The sequence below is a fragment of the Coregonus clupeaformis genome, chromosome 24 (genome assembly GCF_020615455.1).
Source record: "Coregonus clupeaformis isolate EN_2021a chromosome 24, ASM2061545v1, whole genome shotgun sequence".
NCBI classification, from domain to species: domain Eukaryota; kingdom Metazoa; phylum Chordata; class Actinopteri; order Salmoniformes; family Salmonidae; genus Coregonus; species Coregonus clupeaformis.
Genome location: NC_059215.1, coordinates 37,420,362 through 37,444,892, shown reverse-complemented (window position 1 = coordinate 37,444,892; position 24,531 = coordinate 37,420,362). Strand labels below are relative to the sequence as shown.

General features: G+C 43.1%; 1 protein-coding gene across 1 annotated transcript; it reads left to right on the top strand.

The window, feature by feature from the left end:
• Nucleotides 1-1,085: 1,085 nt before the first annotated feature.
• On the top strand, nt 1,086-21,597 carry LOC121538205 (histone-lysine N-methyltransferase SUV39H1). The gene is made up of 6 exons (XM_041846024.1): nt 1,086-1,155; nt 2,114-2,259; nt 17,133-17,795; nt 18,707-18,853; nt 19,729-19,858; nt 21,215-21,597. The coding sequence occupies exons 1-6, from the start codon at nt 1,137-1,139 to the stop codon at nt 21,346-21,348; spliced, it is 1,239 nt and encodes a 412-aa protein (XP_041701958.1). The 5' UTR covers nt 1,086-1,136; the 3' UTR covers nt 21,349-21,597.
• Nucleotides 21,598-24,531: the final 2,934 nt, after the last annotated feature.

Sequence of the window (24,531 nt, the reverse complement as noted above, 5' to 3'; positions counted from 1 at the left end):
CCGGCCTAAATAAATCTGCACTGTTGGAAAGCTGGGATTCCCCTCTAAACAATAGCCATGAAATTGCGACAACGTTAAAAATATTCTAGGAATATCATAATTGACAAATAACATGCTGTGCACAGATCTCCCCTGAAACATGAATATTTTTGCCTTATATAAACATATCTAGTTAGACACCTTGCTTTATCCATTTGATCCCTGATTCATTGAAAGAGGGAATCCTTTTATAAAGACAAAAGTATTTGGTTGTAATGCAATATTTTATATCAAGGGTGGCAACCATCCTCCAGCCAGGATAGCTACTTTGTGTGCAGGCTTTTGTTGAAGCCCTGGTCTAACTACATTGTAGCCTAAACATAATCTGCTCAACAGGACCTTGATAAGCAGACTTAGGTGTTTCAGGGCTGGATCAAAAGCCAAGCCTGCACACCCAGGAGTTCTCCAGATGGAGGGTTGGCAACATGTGACTAACAGTGCAGTTCTACTTTGTGGGGGGTTAAGTGCCTTGCCTTGATCAAGGGCACAACGGCAGGAGATGGTAGGCCTACATGGGATCAGACGCAGCAGCCTTCCAGTGTCAATTATGTTTATTTAATTTTTAATGTAGGCTATAATAGTCATGGAAAATGTGTATGAACCCTTAACATTGAATAATTAGAGGTCTCTATAGCATAATGGCATTTGCGAATTTCGGTGAACATAGTCTAATAGACCGACTTGGAAAAAGACAGCTCCTGCACTTCTTTCATCCCAAATCAAGCACTGCTCTGGCTACTGTTAACTCCCCCATGCATGTAGTAGAGCCAATTTTGAAATTGTGTGTCTACTGCACCATCTAGTGTTACACATTTCAAATGGTTGAATTAATAAATAAGGATATAAATGTTTTATTTTTTTGCCAAATATTCTCTGAACATTAGTGAGAATATGCGTATTATTCTGTTTCCATACCTTGCTGATCTCGCAAAAGGATTACATATTTGCAAAGTTTTGCAGTCGCAGAGCTTTTTGTGCTCCAATCGAAATACCGCTAGAATTTGCTGCATCCAATCAACAGCATGGAACAGCTGCTTCCTCGAAAGTTTTTTTTTCCCGCAATCGAAGGATTGTTCAATTTTGGCGGTGCAGTAAACATGGCGGAAGAGTTGGAAGGTAAGGAGAGTGGGACGTTAATACGTATATATGTGCTGTGTTTTTGACATATTGTGGCTGTTCGAAATTAAAACGTTACGCTTAATTCTGCGACCTTTAACACACGCTTGTCATGGAATACCTAGCCAGGTTACAGCAAGAACAAGGAAGTTGAGTTGGCAGTTCTATCTGCGCATTTCGATTGTGTGGTCTTTTTTTACTAACAGCTTGTAGTTGCAACCGGTAAGCCAAAAGAATGCATACGGATATGGAATAACTACTAGTTAACTAAACTAGCCTAAAAACTAGGTAGTTAGCAAGCAGCGTGGCATTAGGATGCGTCAATTTGAGGAAAATTCGCGTGGTTTTCTGACACCCCTACTTGCTTACAAACAACATAATTTAACGCGCCAAAACGCAGACCTTATTCAGGAGAACCACAGAGTTTCTAAAACCAGAGGCGTAACATCGGAAGACTTCCAGGAATGCATGCGAAACAGACCAAGCAGACCAGGATGGGGTTTGAGAAGTGAAAAATTCTTCCTTAGTAGTTCATTGTGTCGAAATCTAAAGGCCCAACCTAGATTCGAGCAAATGTCTTAAGTAGTTGAACATTTTATTACTCCAACCTCGTGAACGTGACAAACTGACACGTTTTCATTTTCGTTAAAAACAACTATATCGAAGGCGTGCCTTTTGATTTGACGGCTTGCACATGCTCAGTTCCGCACGAAACAACCGTTAGACCCGGTGAAGTGTTTCTGCGCATGAGTTTAGCTAGCCAACGTCGCCATGACATCGCCTACAAGCGATATCGGGGATTTCTATTGGATAAGCAGTTTCTGCCTATCTTCGGTAGAACTGTCTGGCAGTGTCTGCAATTAGAAATAAGAATACTCAAGCTGAATATATTTAATTTTGTCTCGTTTATTTGTAACTTAGCTGGCTAAACATGGTGGCTACAATTACTACATTGCAGGTTGCAGCGTATCCTGCAAGCTGTCTTTGGACGATCTGCAGGCTGTCTGCCGCCGTGAAAGGCTCCACTGTAAACAGCTACGGGTGAACAAGCATAACATCGATGACTATGAGGTTGAGTACCTCTGTGACTACAAGAAGTCTAAGGTGAGTCAATTAATTCTCTATGGGACTATGAAGGCTGAGGCAAGTCCTGGAGTTATCTCAAGAATTGCAACCATCAGTTGGTGATTCCTTTTAACATTTGGTTTCATAAAGCCGCAGTCCATGGAAACTGAGAAAGAGATCATCAGTCAGCATTTACAGCTAGGGGCATGTGACCATACATTCTGTAATTTAATAGGATCTCTATTAGTGATGGGGGGAAAAATCGATAGTTACAAATCAGGATATTCTTTTGGCAACATTGCAATATTATTTTTCCGCAAGTTAGCTGTACCTGCACCAAAACGCCATATTTTTCCTTCAAACTTTGTTCTCAATCTTCTTTTTAAATAGGGAGCCAATTTGTTTTCAGCACATTTATTGCCATGACTGATCCAAACTCGTTTTCTCATGGCTCTCTCTTGTCCCTCTGCAGCAGACATATGGTGAGTAATATGTTTGGAACATCGAATCGCAATAAAATAACAGTATCGAGTTTCTGCCTATAGGAAGGGAGAAGCAAAATGGAGTCGTTGTCAGATTTGCTGAAAGGAGGGCGGGGGAGGAACTTGTAACCATCCCGGAAGTTTGAATAGCAATGGTCGAGGATTTTAGCAGCGCGATTACAACAGTCGATATGTTGATAGAACTTCGGCAGCGTATTCCTCAAATTTGCTTTGTTAAAATCCCCAGCTACAATAAATGCAGCCTCAGGATATGTGGTTTCCAGTTTGCATAAAGTCCAGTGAAGTTCTTTGAGGGCTGTCGTGGTATCGGCTTGAGGGGGGATATACACGGCCGTGACTATAACCAAAGAAATTCTTACATTTACATTTAGTCATTTAGCAGATGCTCTTATCCAGAGCGACTTACAGTTAGTGAGTGCATACATTATTTTTATATTTTTCATACTGGCCCCCCGCGGGAAACGAACCCATTACTCTCCCGAGTGGCGCAGTGGTCTAAGGCACTGCTAGCTGTGCCACTAGAGATCCTGGTTCGAATCCAGGCTCTGTCGTAGCCAGCCGCGACCGGGAGACCCATGGGGCGGCGCGCAATTGGCCCAGCGTCGTCCAGGGTAGGGGAGGGAATGGCCGGCAGGGATGTAGCTCAGTTGGTAGAGCATGGTGTTTGCAACGCCAGGGTTGTGGGTTCGATTCCCACAGGGGGTATGAAAAATAATAATGTATGCACTAACTGTAAGTCGCTCTGGATAAGAGCGTCTGCTAAATGACTAAAATGTAAATGTAAATGTATAACCCTGGCGTTGCAAACGCCATGCTCTACCAACATCCCTGCCGGCCATTCCCTCCCCTACCCTGGACGACGCTGGGCCAATTGTGCGCCGCCCCATGGGTCTCCCGGTCACGGCCGGCTACGACAGAGCCTGGATTCGAACCAGTGCCTTAGATCTTGGGAGATAATACGGTCGGCATTTGATTGAGATATTCTTGGTCGGGTGAACATACATACATAAACACACACACTACCGTTCTAAAGTTTGGGGTCACTTAGAAATGTCATTTTTTAGAAAGAAAATAATTTTTTTGTCCATTAAAATAACATAAAATTGATCAGAAATACAGTGTAGACATTGTTAATGTTGTAAATGGCTATTGTAGCTGGAAACGGCTGATAAATGTAAAAAAATAAAATAATGGAATATCTACATGGGCGTACAGAGGCCCATTATAATCAACCATCAGTCCTGTGTTCCAATGCCACGTTGTATTTGCTATTCCAAGTTCATCATTTTAAAAGGCTAATTGATCATTAGAAAACCCTTTTGCAATTATGTTAGCACAGCTGAAAACTGTTGTGCTGTTTAAAGAAGCAATAAAACTGGCCTTCTTGAGACTAGTTGAGTATCTGGAGCATCAGCAATTGTGGGTTCGATTACAGGATCAAAATGGCCAGAAACAAATAACTTCTGAAACTCGTCCGTTTATTCTTGTTCTGAGAAATGAAGGCAATTCCATGCGAGAAATTGCCAAGAAACTGAAGATCTCGTACAACGCTGTGTACTACTCCCTTCACAGAACAACGCAAACTGGCTCTAACCAGAATAGAAAGAGGAGTGGGAGGCCCCGGTGCACAACTGAGCAAGAGGACAAATACATTAGGCTCCAGGCTCTGTCGTAGCCGGCCGCGACCGGGAGACCCATGGGGCGGCGCACAATTGGCCCAGCGTCGTCCAGGGTAGGGGAGGGAATGGCCTGCAGGGATGTAGCTCAGTTGGTAGAGCATGGCGTTTGCAACGCCAGGGTTGTGGGTTCGATTCCCACGGGGGGCCAGTATGAAAAAATACAAAAATAATGTATGCTCTGGATAAGAGCGTCTGCTAAATGACAAAAATGTAAAAGTAGTGTCTAGTTTGAGAAACAGACGCCTCACAGGTCCTCAACTGGCAGCTTCATTAAATAGTACCCACAAAACACCAGTCTCAACGTCAACAGTGAAGAGGCGACTCCGGGAATGCTTACCTTCTAGGCAGAGTTGCAAAGAAAAAGCCATACCTCAGACTGTCCAATAAAAATAAAAGATTAAGATGGGCAAAAGAACACAGACACTGGACAGAGGAAGATTGGAAAAAAGTTATGGACAGAGGAATCGAAGTTTGAGGTGTTCGGATCACAAAGAATAACATTTGTGAGACGCAGACCAAATGAAAAGATGCTGGAGGAGTGCTTCATGCCATCTGTCAAACACGGTGGAGGCAATGTGATGGTCTGGGGGTGCTTTGGTGGCGGTAAAGTGGGAGATTTGTACAGGGTAAAAGGGATCTTGGAAAAAGGAAGGCTATCACTCCATTTTGCAACGCCATGCCATACCCTGTGGACGGCGCTTGATTGGAGCCAATTTCCTCCTACAGCAGGACAATGACCCAAAGGACAGCTCCAAACTATGCAATAACTATTTAGGGAAGAAACAGTCAGCTGGTATTCTGTCTATAATGAAGTGGCCAGCACAGTCACCGGATCTCAACCCTATTGAGCAGTTGTGGGAGCAGCTTGACCGTATGGTACGTAAGAAGTGCCCATCAAGCCAATCCAACTTGTGGGAGGTGCTTCATGAAGCATGGGGTGAAATCTCTTCAGATTACCTCAACAAATTGACAACTAGAATGCCAAAGGTCTGCAAGGCTGTAATTGCTGCAAATGGAGGATTCTTTGACAAAAGCAAAGTTTGAAGGACAATTATTTCTATTCAATATCATTATTTTTTAACCTTGTCAATGACTACATTGCCTATGCATTTTGCTATATTTCCTATTCAAACTAATTTCATGTATGTTTTCATGGAAAACAAGGACATTTCTAAGTGACACCAAACTTTTGAACGGTAGTGTATGTGTATATATACAGTATCTCACAAAAGTGAGTACACCCCTCACATTTTTGTAAATATTTGAGTATATCTTTTCATGTGACAACACTGAAGAAATTACACTTTGCTACAATGTAAAGTATTGAGTGTACAGCTTGTATAACGGTGTAAATTTGCTGTCCCCTCAAAATAACACAACACACAGCCATTAATGTCTAAACCGCTGGCAACAAAAGTGAGTACAACCCCTAAGTGAAAATGTCCAAATTGGGCCCAAAGTGTCAATATTTTGTATGGCCACCATCATTTTCCAGCACTGCCTTAACCCTCTTGGGCATGGAGTTCACCAGAGCTTCACAGGTTGCCACTGGAGTCCTCTTCCACTCCTCCATGACAACATCACGGAGTTGGTGGATGTTAGAGACCTTGCACTCCTCCACCTTCCGTTTGAGGATGCCCCACATATGCTCAATAGGGTTTAGGTCTGGAGACATGCTTGGCCAGTCCATCACCTTTACCCTCAGCTTCTTTAGCAAGGCAGTGGTCGTCTTGGAGGTGTGTTTGGGGTCGTTATCATGTTGGAATACTGCCCTGCGGCCCAGTCTCCGAAGGGAGGGGATCATGCTCAGCTTCAGTATGTCACAGTACAATGAACTGTAGCTCCCCAGTGCCGGCAGCATTCATGCAGCCCCAGACCATGACACTCCCACCACCATGCTTGACTGTAGGCAAGACACACTTGTCTTTGTACTCCTCACCTGGTTGCCGCCACACACGCTTGACACCATCTGAACCAAATAAGTTTATCTTGGTCTCATCAGACCACAGGACATGGTTCCAGTAATCCATGTCCTCAGTCTGCTTGTCTTCAGCAAACTGTTTGCGGGCTTTCTTGTGCATCATCTTTAGAAGAGGCTTCCTTCTGGGATGACCGCCATGCAGACCAATTTGATGCAGTGTGCGGCGTATGGTCTGAGCACTGACAGGCTGACCGCCCCACCCCTTCAACCTCTGCTGCAATGCTGGCAGCACTCATACGTCTATTTCCCAAAGACAACCTCTGGATATGACGCTGAGCATGTGCACTCAACTTCTTTGGTCGACCACGGCGAGGCCTGTTCTGAGTGGAACCTGTCCTGTTAAACCGCTGTATGGTCTTGGCCACCGTGCTGCAGCTCAGTTTCAGGGTCTTGGCAATCTTCTTATAGCCCAGGCCATCTTTATGTAGAGCAACAGTTCTTTTTTTCAGATCCTCAGAGTTCTTTGCCATGTTGAACTTCCAGTGACCAGTATGAGGGAGTGTGAGAGCGATGACACCACATTTAACACACCTGCTCCCCATTCACACCTGAGACCTTGTAACACTAACGAGTCACATGACACCAGGGAGGGAAAATGGCTAATTGGGCCCAATTTGGACATTTTCACTTAGGGGTGTACTCACTTTTGTTGCCAGCGGTTTAGACATGAATGGCTGTGTGTTGAGTTATTTTGAGGGGACCGCAAATTTACACTGTTATACAAGCTGTACACTCACTACTTTACATTGTAGCAAAGTGTCATTACTTCAGTGTTGTCACATGAAAAGATACTCAAATATTTACAATAATGTGAGGGGTGTACTCACTTTTCTTGACTTTCACACAGGCCATCACGCAACAGACGTCATCAGAGCGCGCAACAGAACCGTGTACTGCCTACACTCGGTTTGTTGTTTTTATGAAATCGTTTTAAAATCATAGCTAAAGTTTGCATTGCTACTGATTCCGCGACGCGGTCAGCCTTTGCGGCTGGGACCGCAAGTTTGTGTCCCAGATTCCTGGTTACCAACAACGACGAGACGACCTACAGAGAGGAGCAAGTTGGATGTCTCTCATGGCTTCGCTCACCCCTGGATGTACCTGAGCCAGAGAGTCGCTGAGCTGGAGGGGAGAGTATCTGTCTTGGGCCAGATCAAGGAGGACGAGGAACTCCTGGACTCCATGGTTGCACAAACCACCTCCAAAATCGACGACGTCACCTGCCCCTGGCTCGACACCTCCACTTCTGGGGAGCCTGTAACGGAGAAACTCTATTCGGTTCCCTTAAATGAGCCATGGCCCAGGCTAGGAGCTAAACCGAAGGCCCCGGTCTGTTCCACCCCTTCTGCTCCGCCTCAGGATGCCTGGATTGCTGTCCGGGGAGTAAAGCACTCCAGGAAACGGAATCCATCAAATGTTTCGGAAGTGCTACAATTGGGGAGGAGATTCAAGGTCCTGAAAGACCTGGAAGTGCATTCCAATCATACTGTACAGGGTCCCTCCGCTACATATCTACTGCTGCCGTCTCACTCTCAGGTGGAAGTGCCCAAGCACACTCATCTGCGCTCCTTGCCTACCGCTAGGTCGTCAGTCTCAGCTGCTAGCCCCCCTCAACCTGCTAGGAGGCAGATCACCTGGGAGAGGCCCCATCATTTACCCAATAAACCCATCTGTAGTCCTTCCGTTCTCGTGGTGGGTTCATCCATGGTCCGAAACGTTTCAATCCGGAAAGCTGAGACTTTCTGCTACCCTGGCGCTAGGATCCCTGACCTAAATTCCATGCTACCGCTACTTATTAGCAAGCACTCCGCCGCTTCAACTGTCATTGTCCATGTTGGGTCAAATGACATTAAACTCCAGCAGTCAGAGAAATTGAGAGACGATTTTAAAACATTGATAAATACGCTGCTGGAATCTGGGAAGCAGTGTGTTGTTTCCGGTCCTTTTCCATCCCCACGCTACACGGATATGGTTTTTAGTCGTATACGCCAATTACACCTGGCTTAAGGGATACTGCTGCACGATGGGAATTCCTTTTGTGGATAACTTTGCAGCTTTTACAGACCGACCAGGTCTATTTCTTCGGGACAATTTACATCTAAACGGGTATGGCTCCAGCATCCTCTCCACCAACATGTCTCTTACTCTTGCCTCATGTAGAGCCTTTGATACCTGACGTTGTGTATTTTCGGGGGTTGACTTTTGGGATTGTACGCTCCCCTATCAGACTATGTTCAATGCTCCTCTCCCAGTTTCATTAATTAGTCCCTCAATTGCAAATATGGAACAAACTTCAGCTAACAACCTTTCTGCAATTCCTAGATTATTGTCCAATCACCGTATTGCGAATACTACTTACATGCAGAGAGGTATTGTTAGTAGTAATCTTGTCCCCATAAAATGGAGCTCTGTCAATAGCCCGAAAAATTGTTTATTGCTCATTCAGTGCAGCTTCAGGTGCTACCTTGGATACTCCATCTGATATGAATTCCCGTAGCAATGGCATTGGAATAATTCATTTGAATGCTAGAAGCCTGATCCAAAAGTTGGACTTTATTGAAATTTTGGTCTCACAATCAAATGTTGACGTACTGATTTGTATCTGAATCGTGGCTGTGTGATTCTGTGCCTGATTCAGATGTTCAGTTGATTGGGTACAATATTTATAGAGCTGATAAAGTTGGTAGAGGTGGTGGTATCGCGATTTATGTAAAATGCTGCTTAAATGTTTCTGTGTCCATATCAACCTCTGTCCCAAAGCAATATGAATGTCTAGTTTTAAATGTGGTACTTGGTAATAATGCTCATTTAACTCTAGCAGGGGTATATCGCCCCCCCTCAACTCCTCCTTGTACTCTATGCAAATTATCTGATATACTGTCTAACAATGCAAACTCTGAATTACTGATTTTGGGAGATTTTAACCTGGATTGGCTTTCACCAGTATCCGATAAATTAAAAGATATTTGTACTGAGCTAAATCTAACTCAGCTGATAACTAAACCAACCTGTCCCAACTTTAAGAATCCAGTAAAATCTACTCTACTAGACATTATTCTAACAAATACCCCCCATAAATACACAGCCAGTGTTTTTTTCTCTCCAAATGATATCAGTGACCACTGCTCTATTGCTTGTATTGGAGATACCAGGCTGAAACACTCTGATCCCTGTACATTTCTCACAGCAAGCTTTTATCCTTGACTTATATCACTCTGAGCTTTTATCCACTTGCTGCTTTCTGGACCCGGTTTTAGCCCTTGCTTTTTTCTCTTCTATTGTTACCTCTATGTCTGATAAACATGCCCCGCTTAAGAATCACAGAGTAAGAAACCGAACCAGTTCTTGGTTCTCTCCTGAATTGTCAGGTCTTTCTGCAAAAGAATCGGGCCTGGGCCTTGGCAAGGAAAACAGGTACTCCAGCTGATTGGCTGTTTTTTTAGGCAATTGAGAAATAAATGTACTGCAGCTGTCAAAAAGTCAAAATCAAATTACTTCCTTAATGCTATGACAGATTCTGCAGAAGATCCTGCAAAATTTTGGGAAACCGTTAATTCACTGAAACAGGGGAATTATGCTGTTTCTCTTCCTAAGCAAATTATCTCAGACTCCTTTATTCTAAGTGGAAAAAAATGATATTTGTGACGCTTTTAATAAGCATTTCATCTCTGCTGGTTTTGATTTGAAAATAAAAATGGCCATTGTGGTACTTTTCAACTATTACTCTGAAAAATGGTAACCCTGTCTTTAGTTTCCAGAAAATAACTGAAGCAGAGGTTCTAGCTGCCCTGTCCATTGATACTAAGAAATCCTTAGGTGCTGACAATTTAGACCCGTACTTACTTAAGTGTGCTGCACCTATCATTGCTGGTTCAGTGACACACCTTTTTTATCTAACATTAAGCACAGGAAATATCCCTAAGGTGTGGAAAGCAGCTTTTGTTCTGCCATTACATAAGGGAGGTGACTGTAGTGATTTGGATAACTATCTACCCATCTCTAGGCTCCCTTGTCTGGCAAAGATCCTAGAATCTATAGTCAACAAACAGTTACAATCTTTTCTTTCTGTTAACAGTATTTTTAGCCCCAATCAATCTGGTTTTAGATCTAAACACAGTACCACATTGGCCACTATGCTTGTTGTAAATGATATTGCAAATGCCTTAGATGATAAAAAACACTGTGCTGCGTTGTTTGTAGATTTGTCAAAAGCTTTTGACACTGTAGACCATGCTATCCTTTTGAGTAAGCTGTCATCTATAGGACTGGGCACTGATGCCTGTCGATGGTTTTATGACTATTTTAAAGATAGAACTCAGGCCGTCATGGTCGACGGGGTCAAGTCTGACCCCTTACAGTTACTTAAAGGGGTCCCTCAGGGTTCAATAATTGGCCCACTATTGTTCTCACTTTATATAAACAACATTGGTGATGTCAGATATTGTAAATTCCATTTATATGCAGATGACACAGTGATGTACTCTATTGCGCCAACAGCAGACCAAGCTTTAATGCAGTTGGAGTCTGATTTTAGGATACTACAGGGGTCTCTTTTACAGCTTAAACTTGTTTTAAACGCTAAGAAAACAAATGTCATGTTTTTTTCTAGGTCTAAACTCAATTAAACACTTTTGTAATCACTAGCTTGGATGGTACTCAAATCAAACAGGTCTCTGCATATAAATACTTAGGGGTATGGTTAGATGATAGGCTTTCTTAAAAAAAAAACATGTTACTGAATTGGGAAAAAAGCTCAAATTCAAGATATGGTTCCTTTACAGAAACAGGGCTTGTCTGTCCTCCGTAAATAGAAAACAAATTGTGCAGGCTACTTTTATGTCCGTTTTAGATTATGGTGATATTATCTATATGCATGCATCAGCAAACACATTAAAACCACTGGATGCTATTTACCATTGTGCACTCAGGTTTATCACAGGTGATAGTTTCAAAACTCATCACTGTATCCTATATCAACATGTGGGTTGGGCCTCTATCTGTGAGGCGAGAGCAACATGCTCTCTTGTTTATTTATAAAGCACTTATTTTAAAACTACCTCCCATATATATCATAATTAATTTCCACTAGATATACTAATTTTAAAACCAGATCACAGATGTGGATTACATTAGACTTCTGTGGTCTCCACAGAGTTCGGTAGGACTGCCTTCAGTTCCTTTGCACCTTATTTATGGAACAAACTGCAGATCCAACTTAAGTTAGACACTCTGGTGTCCCTTGCCCATTTTAAAAATGTTATGGAGGATCAATATGATGTTGTCTGTGATTGTTTCTGTTGAATTGTGTTTTTGTTTTGTATGTTTGAAATGTTCTTGTCTGTATGTCTAAAACTGTACATGTCAACATGTTTACACAGGGCACAGCCGTAAAAGAGATCCAGGTCTCAGTCTGTTTTTCCCTGTTAAAATAAAGATTTAAAAAAATACAAATACTGTATGTGTGTATGTATATATGTATACAGTGAGGGGAAAAAATTATTTGATCCCCTGCTGATTTTGTATGTTTGCACACTGACAAAGACATCAGTCTATAATTTTAATGGTAGGTTTATTTGAGCAGTGAGAGACAGAATAACAACAACGAAATCCAGAAAAACGCATGTAAAAAATGTTATAAATTGATTTGGATTTTAATGAGGGAAATAAGTATTTGACCCCTCTGCAAAACATGACTTAGTACTTGGTGGCAAAACCCGTGTTGGCAATCAGAGGTCAGACGTTTCTTGTAGTTGGCCACCAGGTTTGCACACATCTCAGGAGGGATTTTGTCCCACTCCTCTTTGCAGATCTTCTCCAAGTTAAGGTTTCGAGGCTGACGTTTGGAAACTTGAACCTTCAGCTCCCTCCACAGATTTTCTATGGGATTAAGGTCTGGAGACTGGCTAGGCCACTCCAGGACCTTAATGTGCTTCTTCTTGAGCCACTCCTTTGTTGCCTTGGCCGTGTGTTTTGGGTCATTGTCATGCTGGAATACCCATCCACGACTCATTTTCAATGCCCTGGCTGAGGGAAGGAGGTTCTCACCCAAGATTTGACGGTACATGGCCCCGTCCATCGTCCCTTTTGATGTGGTGAAGTTGTCCTGTCCCCTTAGCAGAAAAACACCCCCAAAGCATAATGTTTCCACCTCCATGTTTTGACGGTGGGGATGGTGTTCTTGGGGTCATAAGCAGCATTCCTCCTCCTCCAAACACAGCGAGTTGAGTTGATGCCAAAGAGCTCGGTTTTGGTCTCATCTGACCACAACACTTTCACCCAGTTCTCCTCTGAATCATTCAGATGTTCATTGGCAAACTTCAGACGGGCGTGTATATGTGCTTTCTTGAGCAGGGGGACCTTGCGGGCGCTGCAGGATTTCAGGCTTTCACAGCGTAGTGTGTTACCAATTGTTTTCTTGGTGACTATGGTCCCAGCTGCCTTGAGATCATTGACAAGATCCTCCCGTGTAGTTCTGGGCTGATTCCTCACCGTTCTCATGATCATTGCAACTCCACGAGGTGAGATCTTGCATGGAGCCCCAGGCCGAGGGAGATTGACAGTTCTTTTGTGTTTCTTCCATTTGCGAATAATCACACCAACTGTTGTCACCTTCTCACCAAGCTGCTTGGCGATGGTCTTGTAGCCCATTCCAGCCTTGTGTAGGTCTACAATATTGTCCCTGACATCCTTGGAGAGCTCTTTGGTCTTGGCCATGGTGGAGAGTTTGGAATCTCATTGATTGATTGCTTCTGTGGACCGGTGTCTTTTATACAGGTAACAAACTGAGATTAGGAGCACTCCCTTTAAGAGTGTGCTCCTAATCTCAGCTCTTTACCTGTATAAAAGACACCTTGGAGCCAGAAATCTTTCTGATTGAGAGGGGGTCAAATATTTATTTCCCTCATTGAAATGCAAATCAATTTATAACATTTTTGACATGCGATTTTCTGGATTTTTGTTTTGTTATTCTGTCTCTCACTGTTCAAATAAACCTACCATTAAAATTACAGACTGGTCATTTCTTTATCAGTGGGCAAATGTACAAAATCAGCAGTGGATCAAATACTTTTTTCCCTCACTGTATATATATACATATATCTTTGGAAAAAATTAAGAGAGCACTGCCAATTTTTCTTAAATCAGCATCTCTACATGTATGACAGCCATTCCATTCCAGTGTCTGTTGAATTCCAACACAGGCACACCTCATCCTACTGAATTAGGTACTGATTAGGTGATCACCTGAACCAAATCTTATTTAACGAGGAAAAGTATAAAATCTACTGCTGTGGTCATCACTATCCTCTTGCAGTGGGACCAGCTCGAGGGCAAAAACAGTGCTAATAGTACCTCAAAAGTAATATTAATCAAAAAATAACTATGGACCATGCCAAAAGAGTTGAAAAGGTTTGAGTGAGGAAAAGAAGGGTTCAATTCTGGCTTTACTGGCAGAGGGATACGGTGAGCGTCGGGTTGCTTCCGTCCTTAAAATGTCAAAGACGGCGGTTCATAAGAACAAGGTCAAGCAGCAGACATTGGGGACAACAAAGCTACAGACCGGCAGAGGGCGAAAACCGGGATGACCGCCAACTCATTCGAATGTCACTCAACAACCGTAGGATGACATCAAGTGACCTACAAAAGGAATGGCAAACGGCAGCTGGGGTGAAGTGCACGGCGAGGACGGTTCGAAACAGGCTCCTAGGGGCAGGGCTGAAGTCGTGCAAAGCTAGAAAAAAGCCCTTCATCAATGAGAAGCAAAGAAGAGCCAGGCTGAGGTTTGCTAAATACCATAAGCATTGGACCGTAGAGGACTGGAGTAAGGTCATTTTCTCTGAGTCCAATTTTCAGCTTTGCCCAACACCTGGTCGTCTAATAGTTAGACGGAGATCTGGAGAGGCCAGAAGCCACAGTGTCTCGCACCCACTGTGAAATTTGGTGGAGGATCAGTGATGACCTGGGGGTGCTTCAGCAAGGCTGGAATCGGGCAGATTTGTCTTTGTGAAGGACGCATGAATCAAGCCACGTACAAGGTTGTCCTGGAAGAAAACGTGCTTCCTTTCGCTCTGACATTGTTCCCCAACTCTGAGGATTGGTTTTTCCAGCAGGACAATGTGCCATGCCACACAGCCAGGTCAATCAATGTGTGGATGGAGGACCACCAGATCAAGACCCTGTCATGGCCAGCCCAATCTCCAGAACTGAACCCCATTCGAAAACTTCTGGAATGTGATCAAGAGAAAGATGGATGGTCACAAGCCGTCAAGCAAAGCCGAGCTGCTTGAATTTTACATTTACGTCATTTAGCAGACGCTCTTATCCAGAGCGACTTACAAATTGGTGCATTCACCCTATAGCCAGTGGGATAACCACTTTACAATTTATTTTTTATTTTTTTGGGTGGGGGTAAAATGATTACTTTATCCTATCCCAGGTATTCCTTAAAGAGGTGGGGTTTCAAATGTCTACGGAAGGTGGTGAGTGACTCCGCTGTCCTGGCGTCGTGAGGGAGCTTGTTCCACCATTGGGGTGCCAGAGCAGCGAACAGTTTTGACTGGGCTGAGCGGGAACTATGCTTCCGCAGAGGAAGGGGAGCCAGCAGGCCAGAGGTGGATGAACGCAATGCCCTCGTTTGGGTGTAGGGACTGATCAGAGCCTGAAGGTACGGAGGTGCCGTTCCCCTCACTGCTCCATAGGCAAGCACCATGGTCTTGTAACGGATGCGAGCTTCAACTGGAAGCCAGTGGAGTGTGCGGAGGAAGGGGGTGACGTGAGAGAACTTGGGAAGGTTGAACACCAGACGGGCTGCGGCATTCTGGATGAGTTGTAGGGGTTTAATGGCACAGGCAGGGAGCCCAGCCAACAGCGAGTTGCAGTAATCCAGACGGGAGATGACAAGTGCCTGGATTAGGACCTGTGCCGCTTCCTGTGTAAGGCAGGGTCGTACTCTCCGAATGTTGTAGAGCATGAACCTGCAGGATCGGGTCACCGCCTTGATGTTAGCGGAGAACGACAGGGTGTTGTCCAGGGTCACGCCAAGGCTCTTCGCACTCTGGGAGGAGGACACAACGGAGTTGACAACCGTGATGGCGAGATCATGGAACAGGCAGTCCTTCCCCGGGAGGAAGAGCAGCTCCGTCTTGCCAGGGTTCAGCTTGAGGTGGTGATCCGTCATCCATACTGATATGTCTGCCAGACATGCAGAGATGCGATTCGCCACCTGGTTATCAGAAGGGGGAAAGGAGAAGATTAGTTGTGTATCGTCAGCGTAGCAATGATAGGAGAGGCCATGTGAGGATATGACAGAGCCAAGTGACTTGGTGTATAGGGAGAAAAGGAGAGGGCCTAGAACTGAGCCCTGGGGGACACCAGTGGTGAGAGCACGTGGTGCGGAGACAGCTTCTCGCCACGCCACTTGGTAGGAGCGACCGGTCAGGTAGGACGCAATCCAGGAGTGAGCCGCGCAGGAGATGCCCAGCTCGGAGAGGAGCAGGAGTGCCAGGAGTGGCATAAAGTCACCCAACATCAATGTGAAAGACTGGTGGAGAGCATGCCAAGACGCATGAAAGCTGTGATTGAAAATCAAGGTTATTCCACCAAATATTGATTTCTAAGTTAAAACATTAGTATTGTGTTTAAAAATGAACATGAACTTATTTTCTTCGCATTATTCGAGGTCTGACAACACTGCATCTTTTTTGTTATTTTTGACCAGTTGTCATTTTCTGCAAATAAATGCTCTAAATGACAATATTTTGATTTGGGAGAAATGTTGTCAGTAGTTTATAGAATAAAACAAAAATGTTAATTTTACCCAAACACATACCTATAAATAGTAAAACCAGAGAAACTGAATTTTTCAGTGGTCTCTTAATTATTTCCAGAGCTGTGTATTATGTGTTTGTGTGTGTGTATATAGAAGGAAGCCACTCCTCTGTAAAAGGCACATGACAGCCCCCTTGGAGTGTGCCAAAAGGCACCTAAAGACTCTCAGACCATGAGAAACAAGATTCTCTGGTCTGATGAAACCAAGATTGAACTCTTTGGCCTGAATGCCAAGCGTCACGTCTGGAGGAAACCTGGCTGGGAAGGATGGTGGTGGCAGCATCATGCTGTGGGGATGTTTTTCAGCGGCAGGGACTGGGAGACTAGTCAGGATCGAGGGAAAGATGAACTGAGCAAAATACAGAGATCCTTGATGAAAACCTGCTCCAAAGCACTCAGGACCTCAGACTGGGGTGAAGGTTCACCTTCCAACAGGACGACAACCCTAAGCACACAGCCAAGACAACACAGGAGTGGCTTTCGGGACAAGTCTCAATGTCCTTGTGTGGCCCAGCCAGAGCCCGGACTTGAATCTCTGGAGAGACCTGAAAATAGCTCCCCATCCAACCTGAGAGGATCTGTATAACTGAATGAGAGAAACTCCCCAAATACATACCCAAGAAGACTCGAGGCTGTAATCGCTGCTAAAGGTGCCTCAATAAAGTACTGAGTAAAGGGTCAGACTACTTATGTAAATGTGATTTTTCTGTTAAAATTGTTTAAACCTCCTTTTGGTTTGTCATTATGGGGTATTAAAAAATAAATAAAAATTTTTTAGAATGTTGTAACGTAACAGTGGGAAAAGTCAAGGGGTCTGAATACTTTCCAAATGCACTGTATGCATGCATAATGTAGCAAATGTACCACGTTTAATATTTTGTGGCATAATGCGTAACTCAAGTCATATCTCCTTTTGTGACTCAGGAGCAGGAGTTCTACCTGGTTAAATGGAAGGGCTACCCCGAGTCGACCAACACATGGGAGCCCCGCAAAAACCTCAAGTGCAGGAAACTAATGATGCAGTTCCACATGGACATGGAGCGAGAGCTTAGTCGGCTGAAGAGGCGGACCACCTGCCCCAAGCGGCTGGACAAGGACGTGGCCTGGACCCTGGTGCAGAAAGCCAAGCTCCGCAAGAGGCTCCAGTGCTGGGAGGCCGACCTGAACAAGACTCGTAACCACCCGGGCCGCATCTTTGTCCTTAACGAGGTGGACCTAGACGGCCCGCCCAGGAACTTCACCTACATCACCAATTATAAGGTGGGCGAGGGCATCGTGCTCAACGAGATGGCCGTGGGCTGTGAGTGTAAGGACTGCTTTAGTGATCCGGTCGGAGGCTGCTGCCCCGGGGCCTCCCTCCACCGCCTGGCCTACACTGACAAGGGCCAGGTGCGAGTGCGGGCCGGGGAGCCCATCTACGAGTGTAATGCCCGCTGCAGCTGCGGGCCTGACTGCTCCAACCGCTTGGTCCAGAAGGGCATTCAGTTCGACCTGTGCATCTTCAAGACTGGGAACGGCCGAGGCTGGGGCGTGCGTGCGCTACAGCACATCAAAAAGAACACCTTTGTCATGGAGTACGTTGGAGAGGTAAGTAGTATAAAGTATTGGCCAATACTTTAGGTAAGAAGTATTGGCCGATCATGTCAGCTGCTTTTACCAGAATGAGCTATTCTGTCACGAAACTAATGTTAAAATTGGATTAGAGTGAGGCGTGCCTCCCTGGGGGGTGCCAGAGTTTCAGTAAAAAAATATATTTTGTACATTCTAGTCATTTAGCAGACGTTCTTATCCAGAATGGCTTAGTGCATTCATCTTAAGATAGCTAGGTGAGACAACCACATATCAGTTATAGTAAGTACATTTTTCATCAAAGTAGCTATCAGAAGTTAGTGCTAGTAGGAGAAAGTCAAGTGCGAGTGTTAGTTCACGAAAGGCAAGGGTGTTAGTTATTTTTATTTATTTTAAAGAAGCTTTGATGGCTACATTTTAAAAGAATGGTATCCCAACTTTACAGTGCTGCCATGTTTATTTCTAAACTCCTAAAATTGCGCTCGTGGCTCCGTAAAAAAAATATGTTTGGAGCATGGTTTAGGTCCAACTGCGCAACAGAATGGCGTCTTAAAAGGGCAATGACATGCCTTGTAATAGATTTAAAAAATCTGATTTGAATAATAATTAATTATTTATAATAGCTAGCAATCAGGATGGAGTGGCCAAAAATAAAAAGTGGTTTTCTAACAGTTTCATTACAACTATTTATTTTACAACTGAAAAATAAATAGTTGCAATGGGGGGGGTTGTCTTGATGTTCTCTGAAGGGTGGCCCACTGTCTCAGACTTTGAAAACGCCTGGATTAGAGTACCGTAATTGACAAAGAACATTAGACACATGTAGTATGTGTCTGCGTCTGCTTTTTGAACACAAGCTTTAACTTAAATTTGTATTCGGGGTGTTTGTGAGCGGTTGGTTAAGTGGTTTGTGCATCTGCCTCCGTCAGATCATCACATCGGACGAGGCGGAGAAGAGAGGACACCTGTACGACCGGCAAGGCGCCACCTACCTGTTTGACCTGGACTACGTGGAGGACGTTTATACGGTGGACGCTGCTAACCATGGCAACATCTCCCACTTTGTCAACCACAGTGTGAGTGGCACATTTGTCATATCATATGAGTTAACCTTTCAGAAACATGAGACATACCTGCAGAGGAGCCAAAGCACCATGTCGTACCTTTCGGTAGTAGTATATTTTGGTATTCTTTGCCCAAGTGAAAGCAGTCGCATCGTAGACACAGCAGAATAGAAGCGGTTCAAAATGCCTCTTGAGTTCCCATGGACGTGTTCTAGTATTGCCCTGTAATTGGCTTTCTCATACGGAACAAGAAGTGCACCAGATTTGTCAAACTGAGTAAGAGTTATAGTGAACAGACTTTTTTTCTCAATTGTATGAAAATCATAATATAATTGTATTTTTATTTATGTATTATAAGCAGTAGGCTATTCTGAAATATATCATTGATTGCTGTAGTTGTGCTTTGACCTTAAAGGCCCACTGCAGTCAAAAATGTGATTTTCCTGTGTTTTATATATATTTCAACACTGAGGTTGGAATAATATTGTGAAAATTATGATAATGCCCTTTTAGTGTAAAAGCTGTTTGAAAAGAAACACCAGAAATGTCAGACTGTTTTGGCGGGATGGAGTTTTGGCCTTCCATGGTAACAACGCCATGCTATAAATTAGTTAATAAACCAATAAGAATGAGTTCCAAACCTCTCTGCCAATAACCACTAATTTTCAGTTTTCCCCTCCCCACTCAGACCTCTCCCAGACAGTCTTAGCTAAATTATTGCTTGAGAAATTGCCCTTTGCTAAGAAGCTATTTTTCTTTGTTGACCATTTTATTTGAAAACAATCACAGTAAGGTACTTAATTATTACCCAGAAATGATTTGGTATTGAGATACAAACGACTGCATTGGACCTTATTATTAACCTTGAAGTTGTCTCTGTTTTGCAGTGCAACCCCAACCTGCAAGTATACAATGTGTTTATAGACAACCTGGATGAGAGACTCCCGAGGATAGCTTTATTTTCAACACGCTCCATCAGGGCAGGAGAAGAGCTCACTTTTGACTACAAGATGCAAAGTAAGTGTGGTGTTTCACTGCCTAACATGACCACAACATGACAGTTTAAACTTTAAAGGAATACTGAGAGATGTTGGCAATTAAGCTGTTTTTCTACTTACCCAGAGTCAAATGAACTTGTGGATACCATTTATTTGTCTCTGCTAGCGTATGCTACCTTACATGTAGACTTTGAAGTCATTGCGCTAACGCTAGTTAGCATTGACTCAAAAAACTAACTAACTTTCTTCATACTGCACTCATCCCTCAAATTCAACTCTGGACCTCAAAGCCAGTTCCACTGCATTTTTTAATTGTTCCCCTCTAATCAGGGACTGATTTAGACCTGGGACACCAGGTGGGTGCAATTAATTATCAGGTAGAACAGCAAACCAGCAGGCTCCGGACCTCGTAGGGTAGGAGTTGAATAGAGACATAAAAATGGTATCCACAAGTTCATCTGACTCTGGGTAAGTGGAATAACTTACCAGAATCTCACAGGATCCCTTTAAAGGTAGATAATACAGCTGCTGTTACTAAGAGTGACTAACGGTTGATATCAGCTGAAAGTCACTTGATTTTCCAACAGTTGATCACCATGGTGTTTCTTTCGAGCAGCAAGCACACAGCGTGATAGGTAGTGAATTTATCAACCTCCAATACAGCACTGGCTGGAAGCTATCCTGAGCCTCAATTGTAAATCTTGCCGCACTATCGCTGGAGATTTGCATAGAGTTCATCAAAAAAGAAAAACATTGCATTGCTTTCTTTGCTTTGCATGTTTCACCTGGCTCATTTAGGCGTGTCAATTTCCTTCCATTGAAAATGAATGGGCTCTGTTACTTTGTCATCACCAATCGCTGCTAGTGGACATTGCAGGTGACTAACTACATAGGTGGGTGTGGGCAGTGGACACCAAATGTGTCATATCACCTACTCAGTTCTTTCAGGGTTAGGTAGGCAAGTGCAATTGGGTAAACCCACTGTCTTTTCGGTACCACAGTAACACACCTTGAAATTGTATAATGCAATGGAATTAGTGAGCACTGGAAATTTAATAATATAATATGCCATTTAGCAGACGCTTTTATCCAAAGTGACTTACAGTCATGCGTGCATACATTTTTACGTATGGGTGGTCCCGGGGATCGAACCCACTACCCTGGCGTTACAAGCGCCGTGCTCTACCAATTGAGCTACAGAGATCAAAATAGCTTTTTAGTCTTGAGTGTGTTTGATGCTTGGGCAATACTGTTTTCATATGTGGCTTGTTAAACAGTTTGACAATTATGTGGTGCAGGTGAGCTAACCATAACACATGTTTCTCAGTTGTTAGGCTATCTTGGCTGAATTTTGCTCTTGACATTGTCATTGCAGTTGATCCAGTTGATGCAGAGAGCACAAGGATGGACTCAAATTTCAGTTTAGCGGGACTCCCAAGCTCTCCCAAAAAGCGGATTCGGGTGGAGTGCAGGTGTGGATCTGACACATGTCGAAAGTATCTCTTCTGATGTAGATTGGAAACAGAACATCAAAACTTGATCAGACACTATGGAATATTTGGGGGAATTCTGGAAGTTGTACAGCGTTTACATGCATTTTTAGTTGTCTATTTTTATTTTACTTTCATTAACTTTTAAGCCACATTGGCAAATGGGTGATATCAAAACTGATATGGTGATTTATTTGTTACACTACCGGTCAAACGTTTAAGGATTTTTCAATATTTTTACATTGTAGAATAATAGTGAAGACATCAAAACTATGAAATAACACAAATGGAATCATGTAGTAACTAAAAAAGTGTTAAACAAATCAAATTATATTTTATATTTGAGATTCTTCAAATTGCCACCCTTTGCCTTGATGACAGCTTTGTACACTCTTGGCATTCTCTCAACCAGCTTCATCTGGAATGCTTTTCCAACAGTCTTGAAGGAGTTCCCACATATGCTGAGCACTTGTTGGCTGCTTTTCCTTCACTCTGCGGTCCGACTCATCCCAAACCATCTCAATTTGGTTGAGGTCGGGGGATTGTGGAGGCCAGGTCATCTGATGCAGCACTCCATCACTCTCCTTCTTGGTAAAATAGCCCTTACACAGCCTGGAGGTGTGTTGGGTCATTGTCCTGTCGAAAAACAAATGATAGTCCCACTAAGCCCAAACCAGAGGGGATGGCATAACGCTGCAGAATGCTGTGGTAGCCATGCTGGTTAAGTGTGCCTTGAATTCTAAATAACTCACAGACAGTGTCACCAGCAAAGCACCCCCACACCATAACACCTCCTCCTCCATGCTTTACGGTGGGAAATACACATGCAGAGATCACCCTTTCACCCACACCGCGTCTCACAAAGACACGGCGGTTGGAACCAAAAATCTCAAATTTGGACTCCAGACCAAAGTACACATTTCCACTGGTCTAATGTCAATTTCTCATGTTTCTTGGTCCAGCAGGTCTCTTCTTCTTATTGGTGTCCTTTAGTAGTGGTTTCTTTGCAGCAATTTGACCATGAAGGCCTGATTCATACAGTCTCCTCTGAACAGTTGATGTTGAGATGTGTCTGTTACTTGAACTCTGTGAAGCATTTATTTGGGCTGCAATTGCTGAAGCTGATAAATCTACTGAACTTATCCTCTGCAGCAGAGTTAACTCTGGGTCTTCCATTCCTGTGGCGGTCCTCATGAGAGCCAGTTTCATCATAGCGCTTGATGGTTTTTGCGACTGCACTTGAAGAAACTTTCAAAGTTCTTTACATTTTCCGTATTGACTGACCTTCATGTCTTAAAGTAATGATGGACTGTCGTTTCTATTTGCTTATTTGAGCTGTTCTTGCCATAATATGGACTTGGTCTTTTACCAAATAGGGCTATCTTCTGTATACCACCCCCCCCAAATTGTCACAACACAACTGATTGGCTCAAATGCATTAAGAAGGAAAGAAATTCCACAAATTAACTTTTAAGAAGGTACACCTGTTAATTGAAATGCCTTCCAGGTGACTACCTCATGAAGCTGGTTGAGAGAATGCCAAGAGTGTGCAAAGCTGTCATCAAGGCGAAGGGTGGCTATATATTTTGATTTGTTTAACACTTTGTTGGTTACTACATGATTCCATATGTGTTATTTCATAGTTTTGATGTCTTCACTATTATTCTACAATGTAGAAAATTGTACAAATAAAGAGAACCCCTTGAATGAGTAGGTGTTCTAAAACTTTTGACCGGTAGTGTATGTCCCCAAACATATCTAGTATGTTGGTTAACCATTTTAGTGAAACAATGACCAATATGATCTAAATTAACCTGCTAAAACATCCACAAATCTGCGTTTTTAGAATTTATTCAGAGCTTATACACTGAGGGTACAAAACATTAACAACACCTGCTCTTTCCATGACATAGACTGACCAGGTGAAAGCTATGATCCCTTATTGATGTCACTTGTTAAATCCACTTCAATCAGTGTAGATGAAGGGGAGGAGACTGGTTAAAGAAGAAGAATTGAGACATGGATTGTGTTTGTGTGCCATTCAGAGGGTGAATGGGCAAGACAAAATATTTAAGTGCCGTTGAACACGGGGTATGGTAGTAGGTGCCAGGCGCACTTTTTTGTGTCAAGAACTGCAACACTGCTGGGTTTTTCAAGCTCAACCGTTAACTCTGTGTATCAATAATGCTCCACCACCCAAAGGACATCCAGCCAACTTTACACAACTGTATGAAGCATTGGAGTCAACATCCCTGTGGAACGTTTTCGACACCTTGTGGAGTCCATGCCCCAACGAATTGAGTCTGTTATGAGGGCAGAAGGAGGGGTGCAACTCAATATTATAAATGTTCTTAATATTTTGTACACTCAGTGTATGTCTGTAGTGCACTGTTGTCAGTCTGTCAATTTTCTCAATGTTTGAGAATTCAAAAGTTTGTAGGCTGCGTTTACACAATAAGACAAATTCTGATCTTTTCCCACTTATTGGTCTTTTGGCCAATAAGGTCAGCTGATAATTGGGCAAAAGATCAGAATTAGGCTGCCTGTGTAAACACAGCCATTGAGCTGTAAAAGGTGTACTTTTATACTGATATACTTTCAATGGCCGTAGAGAAAACAATTAACGGTAAGTGCAATTTTTCCACACTTGCAAGTAGTGCTGTATATTCTTGTCCTAAAATAATCTGTATGAATTAGTTTACCCCCAAACTGTCCCGGTGCTTATTGGTTTTCAATCTGCCTACTTTTTCTTACATGTGAATGATTCTGCTCTGACGCTCCCATTTTGTTGTCTTGCAATTGGTTCTTTGTGAGCTGCAATATGAATTCACGGCAAGCAAGCACTACCATGAAACCGCTCTCCATGCTTTAACCTATTTTTGTGTGAAGCAGGTGGGAAATGTCCTTTGTGTAGTTGAAAAGTCATTTTTACTGTTCATGTAGCTCTGTGATGGCCAACGTAAACAACACTGTTCTCCGTTTTTTCCTTAGTCATTTAAAGTACTTTTTTTATTCACATAACCTTAAAAGATTTACATTGTTAAAATATATACTACCAGCAAAAACATTGTAAATAAATGTTTTAATCAGATTTATTCTTCTGGAAAATATTTTTTTAATGATGCATCACTAACAATGTTATGTAAATGTACCTGATATAAAATGTAGTTTTACAAAAATTAATTTGAGTACCGGTACAACT

Excerpts from the sequence above, each read along its gene's own strand:
- LOC121538205 (XM_041846024.1), top strand. Across the intron at positions 2,260-17,132 it reads GTGACTACAAGAAGTCTAAG|GAGCAGGAGTTCTACCTGGT; the intron begins GTGAGTCAATTA and ends TTTGTGACTCAG. Across the intron at positions 17,796-18,706 it reads TCATGGAGTACGTTGGAGAG|ATCATCACATCGGACGAGGC; the intron begins GTAAGTAGTATA and ends TGCCTCCGTCAG.